At 43.2% G+C, this 10,427-nt stretch overlaps 1 protein-coding gene across 2 annotated transcripts in view; it reads right to left on the bottom strand.

Moving 5' to 3' along the window:
* The window catches only part of DARS1 (aspartyl-tRNA synthetase 1), a 76,843-nt gene extending 69,720 nt beyond the window's left edge, over positions 1-7,123 (bottom strand). The window contains exons 1-3 of one of the 2 annotated variants that reach the window (XM_063094945.1): positions 6,801-7,123; positions 5,010-5,067; positions 2,685-2,777 (exon numbers count right to left, since the gene is read on the bottom strand). In XM_063094945.1, coding sequence (XP_062951015.1) covers positions 2,685-2,777; positions 5,010-5,067; positions 6,801-6,929 — 280 coding nt within the window. In that variant the 5' untranslated portion in view covers positions 6,930-7,123. The remainder of the gene's footprint in view (positions 1-2,684; positions 2,778-5,009; positions 5,068-6,800) is intronic. The other variant, XM_063094952.1, reaches the window with a different exon arrangement.
* Between the last annotated feature and the right edge of the window lie 3,304 nt (positions 7,124-10,427).

The following is a 10,427-nucleotide window of genomic DNA, read 5'->3' on the forward strand; positions in this document are numbered from 1 at the left end:
CCACGTCCAGGCTGCAGCTGCTGAGTGGATGGAGCAGGAGCCAGCAAAAGCCACAGCTGTGCCGTTTGGATGAAGTTGCTTGGAGGCAGCATGGGAGAAGAGGGCCTGGTGGCCCCCTGGCCTACAAGACCACTAATAGGGTTTCTGTGGACCCACACAGGAGCAAGGAGCCCCAACAACTGAAAAAAAGGAGCCACTCAGAGGCTGGTGAGTCATCACAAGGGACTGTTGCACAGCCCATGAGTGGTGGGGGAGACGGGCCCACCAGGAGAAGACTGCGGCACAGCAAGAGCTGATCTGCACCCCAATCAGCGAAGGACCACTCAGAGGAAACTGATCAGGAATATAAAATTGCATGGGGTGCAGTTCGATGATAAGACTCAGGCCCAGACCAGAGTTTCTACAGGACCCAGGTTCACTTGATCTCTCGCGAGCAGGAAGTACCTATAAAGTCAACCATTAAAACTTGAGCATCACAAAAAGCCTTCCCTAGGGAATGAGCAGCAAAGCAGCAATTTAGCTCAACCACAGAGCTCTAAGTACTGGTCCCCACAGGAAATTCCTCCATTTTAGAAGTAAGCAAAGGACAACAAACTAGTTCCAGCACAGAGTTTAAACGGTGGGAACAGCAAACAATCCAACACAGAAATGAAAGAAAAAAACAAAGTACCTGCAACCAGAGACAAAGTTTCATATTAACTAGTAAAGGTCTCATTTCACCTTTAACACCTATAACACCTAGAAGGACTGGAAGTCCCCTGGGCTACCAAGCCAGAAAGTGGGGAGGGCCGGGGGCCTCAGCAATGCCCCTGACACCAGCAACCAATCCTGAGGGTGGGTGATGAGGGCCTCGGCCACATCCCCCCAACATATGCAGCCAGCCCAGCGGCAACTACTGATTCACCACAGGAAGCTCCCCAGAATCTCCCAGCTGAGGTGGTGGGGAGCCTTGGCCTCAGCCATGCCCACCCCAACATGCGCAGCCAGCACAGCAGCAACCACTGAGCCACTGCAGGATGCACCCTGGGCTCTCCTGAGCCGCGGCAGTGGGAGGCCTCAGCCATGCCCCCCTGACACCCACAGCCAGCCCTGTGGCAACCACTGAGCCACCACAGGAAGCGCCACGTGCTCTCCAGACCCAGGGCAGTGGGGGCCTCAGGCCTCAGCCACACCCCCCGATACGTGCAACCAGCACAGCAACAACCACCAAGCTGCAGCAGGAAGGGCCCCAGGCTCCCAAGCTGGGACGGTGGGGGGCGAAGGCTTTTGCCACATCCCCCTGATATGTGCACCCAGCCCAGCAATGACCAAGCCACTGCTGGAAGCCCTTTGTTCTCCCTTCTGCAGGAATGAGGGGGGTGCCACAGGCCTCAATCCTGCCCCTCCTCCTTCCTCCTTCTTCCATCTCATTTCCTTCCCCTTTCTCCTCCACCTCCCTCCCAACTGCTCCACAACAACATCCTAGAATATAAAAAATAATATTAATAAAATTACATTAAGAAAAAAGAGCATATATTAATTCCATAATAATAAAAATATTTCAAAATACAATTAAGAAATACTGTTAGATGGTGTAGGTTAAATATTATAGAAACAAAGAACTTTGCTAAAGACACAGAGATGTCTTAGGAAGCTTCCATATTCTGTCTGTATTCTACCAATTACTATGAGATTTTGGGCAAGGAGCTTCATCATTCTGAACCTCAGTCACCTCAATCTCCTCATTCATAAAGTGGAATAGCAATGCCTGTTTTGCCTACTTCACAAATTTGTAGGGATGATCAAATCTGAAAATGTGTGTGAAAAATATAAAGTTATTAACTAATATATGCGTCATTAACATTTTTAGAAAATTCTGAACACTATGTTAGGCCAATTTTCCATAAGAAACTGAGGTTTGTTTAAAATATCCTAACCTTTCTTCTGTTATTAATGGTAAATTCTTAGCTCAGCACTGTCCAAAAGAATTATCTACAATGGTGAAAATATTCTGGATTTGTGCTATCTGTCCAATATGGGAGCCACTAGGCAAATGTGGCTATTAAGCACTAGAAGTACAGCTAGTGTGACTGAACTACTAACTTTAAATTTAAATAGCTACATGTGTCCACTGGCTAGTGTATTGGACAGCCCAGTCTTAGCCTTATCTCTATTTCATCTCTTTCCCTATCTAAATAATTTCAAATACAAGAATGTTAATAAATGAGAAGCTTATCAAAACATGCCATTTAAATAATCAAAAAAAATTTTTTTTTAAAGATGACCGGTAAGGGGGTCTTAACCCTTGGCTTGATGTTGTCAGCACCACGCTCAGCCAGTGAGCTAACCAGCCATCCCTGTATAGGGTCCGAACCCATGGCCTTGGTGTTATCAGCACTGCACTCTCCCGAGTGAGCCATGGGCTGGCCCTTAAATAATCAAATTTTTGAAAGATGCTAGAAAAGTACCTTGACGTCTTAGTTTTCAAAGTCTTTAGGGTCAAATTATTTTTAAGGATGTCTTATACGAACCCATAATTGATTAACCACAGACTAATACTTTACTGTGATTTAATAAAGAAAACAGTTATGTTTTCATTTTGTTCTGTTTTGTTTTTGCAGATTTACTTTGGTCTGTGAGGAACTGCAAGACAAAAAAATTCAGAGTCCTTACGAAAAGGGTTTTGATTATTAAATCAATCTTACCTTTAGCTCTGCTTGTATGAACTCTTGCACGCACCCAAACAACTTCATCAGCTTTTTGTACTGTCAAATCTCTAACCCAAACCAAAACTCGATCTGTAACAAATAGTGAAACAACTTTTAAAATCAGAATTTACAAAGAGATAATTATTTCTGACAGCAGCTAGCACAAATACGTGGCATCATCTTAAATAATTCCCAATCTTTAACAACACGTTCTTCTCTATCACCTTCCACGTGCAATTTGCCTCAAGTTTTGTGAATTGTACTTTCTAAATGTATCTCTAAAGTCCATCAATTCTCAGCCATCTTCACTGCCACCTTCCAAAACCCAGCTATTATCTCTTGCCTAAACTACAGCAATAGCCCTCTAAGTGGCTATCCTCTGGTCCCCTTCTAATTCAGTCTACATTGCAATCAGACTGTTTCAAAATGCACATCTGCTGAACACTTCAACGACTTATAAGGCCAAACACAGCCCGTCTTCACTTGCCTATGCCCAAGTGGACACAGCATTTGTGCATACCTGCTTCCCACTGTATGTAAGTCAACTACCCACAGGGTAAGATTCTCTGCCAGGCCTGGACAGTCATAGTACCCCATTCCCCAGGACACAGTGACTTGACCCAAGGAAGGGCATGTTACTAAAATTGAGCTAATCAAAGTCCTTCTATGGGACTTAATATATAGATGTTGGAAATGAAGCTCTCTTCCCTACGGTTGCTGAGCTGGGGTGGTATAGGCCCAGGGCTACAGCCACCAGCTTTCCCACAACATGAGTTTGCAGGATGGGAGAATGAAGCCAGTATCCTAAAGGATGCAGAGCCAAGAGGTAAAGAAAAAAAGCCCTGAAGATGGTGCTTGAGCCCCTAGATCCAGTCATGCTTGATGCCATTTCATACTTTGTTCTTATAGTTATGTGAGCCTTTGGCTGTAAGTAGGCCCCAACTATCATGCCCTCTAACACTAAACAAAATATGTCATCCATCTAGAGTCCCCCAAACAGGAAAACAGCAACAAAACAACTATTATGTAAAGACAGCTGTATGAGGCAACATTCAGGAATCACTTTATTGTTTTAAATATGCAATAATTTGGTTAGAGAAAAAATTAAGTATTCGTTAAATACACAGTAACAGACATGACATTATAACATTAAGACTAATACCTTTTAGGATACATAGCATAATGAAATCAAATTATAAATATATTTTACCTAGTTTGTCTAAACGTACATATAATTTCTCTCTTGAAGCAAAGACGCAGTTGTAGAGAGAATCTGATTTACAGAACACCAGGGTTCTCACAGCCAAAAGCAAAGAGAATGAATGAGGAATTTTAAAGCCATTCAGCATCATAAGAGGATTTGTGCAAAACACTGTCAACAGACTTTATGAGTTAATAAGCTAACTTCCAAGTCTAACATGTAAACTCATGTAAAAGAAATTGTGAAAGAAAAGAGAAAGCAGGGTAAGATTTTAGAACGCAGATTTGAATATGCCAAGACAGAAAAAGCAAATGGTTTAAAGAGGTAATCAAAACTCAAAACCAAACAAAACAGAATAGCATAAATCTAAGAGTGGACTTATAAATATATGTGATAATTAGGGTAATTTTAATAGTTATTTGGGAAAGTGGGGTTTAAAACCCTAATTACAGCACTGCCAAAGGAGCCAGAGAACATGGAAAACCCCTGGGCTGTAGGGTCAGATGGCCTTGGTTCCAATCCTAGGTCTGGCGGATTCTCACTGTGAGAGGCAAGTTTATCCTTCAACTTTGGTTCCTTAGAATTTTTAAGGATGTTGTAAGGATTAAATGAGAAAATAAATATTTGGAAAGAGTCAAGCAGAATAGAAATTTAATAAATATAGCCAAGAACAGTCAGAGAAGTAAATGGGGGAAGTAATGGGGGTAGCTTCATTACAGCATGCAAAAAGCCTGCATGTGATGAAGTAAACGGGGGAAAGTAATGCGGGTAGCTTTATTACAGCATGCAAAAAGCCTGCATGCGATGAAGGCAGTTTTATTAACTGCTCTTCTAATCATTTAGGAATATTTAAAAATAGAACCTATCATTGAAAATATTCCATTTAACCTACAATACTCATTTAACACAGTTTCTTCCTTTTCTAAACGAGGAAACCTAAACTGACAATGTTTACAAAGGGTTATGGCATCTACTTGGGTTACTAATGTCCTTTAAGTTTTTCAGAGTTATGCCTTCAGAGTTACACCTTGGGTTATGCCAACCTTACTTAAAACTTCATGAAAAGCTTTCCTGGAATTAGAAAGAAAAAAAGCTTTATTTATTATCACATGCCTACTAACCTGGCTTTTCTTGTGATTGTATCATTGAAGATATTCCATATCTCTCTTTAGCATAATCCTACAAAAAAAGTATTGTGGAATTCTGTCATTCATTTACATACGTACGCTACTGAAAAAGAAAAACCACCCATTGTCTGGTTAGTTTGTTTTGAAGATCCTAACTCCTGGATGGATATGCCATACATAACAGCACTCTCAGGTGAAATTTACACAAATGTACAACACATCTTAACTACCTTCTTCAAAAAGGACATTAAACTACTTCAAAGCAGGGATATAAATTTCCTCTGTGAAGAGTAGGATGAAGTACCATAGTTTTATTAGCTTCCTATTACAGGAAGAGATGTTCAAAAGAACCAACATTTTGGGTAAGCTTTCTGAGAACCAGATGTCTGCAGTTTTTTGAAATTTGACATGTTAGGTATAAGTTAACTATAACTTTCCTTTTGTAAAAAATCATCAAAAAACTCACCAGCTTCCTGTTTCCAAAATCCATCTTCAGGATTCCAGGTTACAAGGGCTCAACAGTGACAATAATATCAAATTTCTTGTTACAGGCTTAAAGTAAGGAACAGGAAACAGGATACCTAGGGTCCAGACTATCAACAAACTATACCTTTACACAGATAAGTGTCCTTTTATTTTAATCTTACTTTATCTCTAAAACAATATCAAGATCCTTCTAGTTATGACACAACTCTACCACAATCTTTACCTTATATCTAGGCCTATGCTGTCTGCAAAGGGTGCACTGCTAGCTTGTATAATAAAGGTCAAGAATACACAAAAGTAATTTCCTTAGATTTTTACAAGGTAACTTAAGATCTGTATGAAACAATCTGTTTCTGTCACTCTACAGCTACCTGTTGGAATCCCTTCCTTTAGGTCTGGAGGATACTGGATTTTGTGTCTATACCAAAATAAAACAGACAGGTTAAGGTGCTTACTGAACAATTTTTTTTTTTTTATAATGTAAAATACACTTTAAGGACAGATAACTCTGGCCAGAGTAGAGAGATCCAGTCACACAATGAAGCCTGAGGGCAGTATAAACAGGTTAAGGTGTGAGAAGACAAAAAAAAGGTGTTACCCATTCTAACGAGCACCATTCACATTTCAGCAACCCTTATTCTATTTAGTTTTCTGCGATGACCTATTCCTTATATAACTACAACAAATTCATAATTCCTAAATAGAAAAATTAGGAGCGGCTCAAGAATTATACAGCGCACATAATTTGTGGAATGATTTCAAACTTTACTTTCTGAAAAGCTGTGAAGGATCCCTGGGTGTTATGAATTACCCACCTGATTCTGGGTCACTTTATCTCAAATGCATTCTCCGCAACCTTCACTACCTACCTCACTTGGGTCACCAAGAGACAGAAAGCAAATAAAAATGACGTGTGTTCTTTAAAGCTGTCACATGGAAAATGGTCATTAAACATAATGGCAGAAGGTTTTACAAAGTAGTGTCATTACCTGCCAAAACACTAGGAACACGAGGGCTGAGAACATATCGATTACTAGTGGTTATTAAATTTGCCGGGGTGGGGGGGTGCATTACGTGCAGGACGTATCTAGCCCAGAGAAGCTTAAGTGTGACCCCACCGTTCCTACTTCTGGGGTAGTTGGGCCTTCACGTCCACCCCACCCCGGGGACACTCTACTTGTAGACCAGGACTCCCAGGCGACCCTGTGAGAAATGCGGTCCGGAGTGGGTTTGGCCACGCGACCTGCAGGGAAAGTGCGGACAGAGACTCCGATAACAGGGCCCCGCTCACCCTACTACCTCCCTCAGCGAGGTCCCGCCCTGGGTTCTGTCCTCCCAAGACCGCGGAAGGAGGAAACCCACTTCTGCCGCGTCCATGATCTCCCGCGGCTTCTCCTGACTCTTGCGGCCGGCGCTGGCGCTGGGCATCGGGACACGAAACAGGGCAGTGGACACCACCGTCCCTCGCAGGCTTCCGTACGACAGGCCAAAGGGGATTCTCCCTCCCTCACAATCTCCGCCCTCCCGGCCCTCTGGTCTCAGCACACGCCGTCGGCCACCGCGTGGAGGAGCGGCACCTGAAAGATCGCGAGAGCCACAGCTCTCTCGAGATCCTGAGTTCGGAGAGGCGGGTGACGGCGTGCTGTCGTCTACTCCTGCACTTGCCCCACCCATACTGGAGTTTTCCTGGAGTTGGAAGGAATTCCCGGGAACTCGTTATTGTCTCGCGGGATTGGCCCTGAGGGGCGGGGTCACAGGGTAGTAGCTGGGGCCGGGGGGAAGAGGGGTGGGCACTTTACTTCTGTCAGCTTCATCCTTACTGCAACTTGAGCTCCGTTCTCCTTTCAGCCCTTCCAACCCCCACCGGTTTTGGCAGACTTCATTAAAACAAACCCCAACCTCAGGCCCGGTTTTTCCTCTCGAACTTTCCCGTCTTCATTCTCCCTAGTGGCGGTGTAGCTGCCTGGGGTCAGAGGAGGCCTTTTCCTAAATCATTGCTCTGCGTGTTGGGACACAGGAGTACTGGGTTACAAGCAGTTGGCTTAAGGCAGGTTGGGGTACCCGTACCTAAGTGATAAGTGAGGTGTAAACATAATGGCAACAACAAAAACCTTCACACAATTGCACCGATTGCCTGGACCCGTTGCGTTGTTAGAGTGCATAGTGTTGTTTGTCCAATGAATGAATCTCCCCAAGTTTGACTTTTTCTAAAACACTGTCATTCATGAGCCTTTTATTGAAATTGAAAGTAATTTGGGCACTTGGTTAAATACTTCAAGTTTCAACTGTGTGTGATGTCTTAACCTGGCACAAACTGGCACTCTCAATATTTGTTAAGGGGTGCAGGTGGACCCCAGAGCAAATGAAAGTTCTCTGGAGACTCCCTCATTCAGGTCTTGGGATACAGTAGTGAGAAGACAGACATAGTCCCTGCCCTTGTGTAGCTTACCCTCTATTTGCAAGTGAGGTCAAATTTTATTCCCCATGTAATGGATCAATAATTATTTATAAGCATCTACTTTGTTCCAGGCATTATGTCAGGCACTGGCAATAAAAAGATAAGTCATGATTCCTGTTCTGTTACAGAGGGACCAAGGCTGATAGATGCTCCATCTTGATACATGCTGCCATGATCATAGAGGAAGGAAGAGAAGCTAGCTCTTAAAGTGGCTGCGTGGAAGTGACATGTTTCAAATTCTGCTCCTATTTTGTTGGCCAGCAAGCCATATGGCCATTCCTGAGTTCAGCAGGGCAGGAGAATTTACTCATTCCTCTAAGAGCAACACTGAATATTGGCGTTCATTTTTAATGGTCTACATTCCATTAAAAAATACATTCCATCGGGCCGAGCCCGTGGTGCACTCGGAAGAGTGCGGCGCTGGGAGCGCAGCGACGCTCCCGCCGTGGGTTCGGATCCTATATAGGAATGGCCGGTGCGCTCACTGGCTGAGTGCCGGTCACGAAAAAGACAAAAAAAAAAAAGGCCGGTGGGCCGAGCCCGTGGCGCACTTGGTAGAGTGCTGCGCCGGCAGCGCGGCGACGCTCCCGCCGCGGGTTCGGATCCTATATAAGACTGACCAGTGCACTCACTGGCTGAGTGCCGGTCACAAAAAAAAAAAAAAAAAAAAAAAAAAAAAAAAAAAAAGGCCGGTGCGCTCACTGGCTGAGTGCCGGTCACGAAAAAGACAAAAAAAAAAAAAAAAAAAAAAAAATTCCATTATACTCATGGGATTCCAACATAGAAGGAGTTTGTGAAGTTGCTTTATCTTGGCATTTTTTTTTTCTAAAGCTTTTATTCCCTCAATTAGGTATACAGTCATGTGTTGCATAACAACATTTCGGTCAGTGAGGGACTGCATATACAACAGTGGTCCCATAAGATCATAATGGCTATACCATATAGCCTAGGTGTGAAGTAGGCTATATACCATCTAGGTTTGTATAAGCATGCTTTATGATGTTTGCACAATGATGAAATCACCTAACAATGCATTTCTCAGAACGTATCACTAGTTAGGTGACATATGACTGTAGTCCTAACATATGAACTGATTGTCAGAAATCTGAATACAAGTTCCATCTGTTGTCGCTTTGCTCTGTTTGGGATCTTATCTCTCCATCTTTCCATTTGTCCTTGAGGCCTCTCCATGCACTTCTTCCTTATTTTGGTCCTCATGCCTTGATATATTATTCTTATTTAGGTCCTATGCCTGTAGTAAGACTGTAAATAAATACTCTGACTTCTGGCCCTCCTTCCTGATAGTGATAGAAAAGAAGCATTTGCCAGATCAATGGCCACATATCACTTGCCTGAGGTCTTGTGAATCTGCTCTAGTAAAGATACTCCAGCTGCAACTGAGGCTACGACTTGGTTGAATTTGCAGTAGTCTGTTGTCAACCTCCTGGGTTTGTCTGTTTTTTGCAGGAGACATACTGGTGAAAACCATCAGGTCTTTAAGGGTTGTGCTAATCTCTGCCATTCCTCTGAGGACATGATTTACTATCTTAGTTGATGGCTGGGGAAGCCATTTAGTAGTTTCCTCTTAGCTTTTTGCAGTATGGTAGCCTTATCCCACAAGCCAAGGAACTGTAGATGAACAGCTCTGCCATGTCATCTTGGCCACTTTGCAGGGTTCAAATAAGCCACATAGGCAGGTGTTTGAACTATAACTAATTCGAGTCTTTGGAGAACACTCGGTGATCCTCCTGGAACATGAGAGGATGGGAGGCCATCTCTCAATTCCTATCCCTCTGGTAGGTTGTCATGGGATGATTTCTCATCACCTACAGGGTTCTCTGATGAGGTATGAGGCTTCTTGCCCCCTTCCAGCAATATAGCTCCAGAGTATAAAACTGCTTAGCTGGAGTTTAAAAGTGGCTCTTCATCAGTGGGGTTGACCACAACTCATATTGCAGTCATATGGTCCCTTTTGGTTCCAGCGTTGTCCTTTTTGGTGTGTGGGACAATGATTGTAAGGAGCTGGCACTTTTGGCTTACTCTTCTTTTTACCGTCTATGTGAGTAATAAACTGTCTAAATCAAAGTGTCTTGTAATAGCTTTACAAATGCAGTCAGTCAGGTCTTGGCCTTGGCCTTGCTTGTCTTGTGTGTTCCTGTCTTGGCAAGAGCCAATGTGGGGTTCTGTCCACTAACAATATGTCCATTCAAACTATACATTTAAGGACCAGGAAAATGACTTATGGGTAGGCCCATGAATCCACTGGACCCATTCTAGGTTTTGAGAGTTGAAACACCATTGTGATTCTTGATCCTTTGTATGTGATTCTTATCCCTCTGGAAAAAAGAAGCTCACAGGATATCTGCTAAGTAGATGACTGCTAGTCCTTCTCTCTGTCTCCAATGCCCTACAATTTCATAATGTATGCCAGTCTGTTGGTCTAAATTCATGATTGTGCTGGACATTCA

Source organism: Cynocephalus volans, chromosome 1 (assembly GCF_027409185.1).
Source record: "Cynocephalus volans isolate mCynVol1 chromosome 1, mCynVol1.pri, whole genome shotgun sequence".
NCBI lineage: Eukaryota > Metazoa > Chordata > Mammalia > Dermoptera > Cynocephalidae > Cynocephalus > Cynocephalus volans.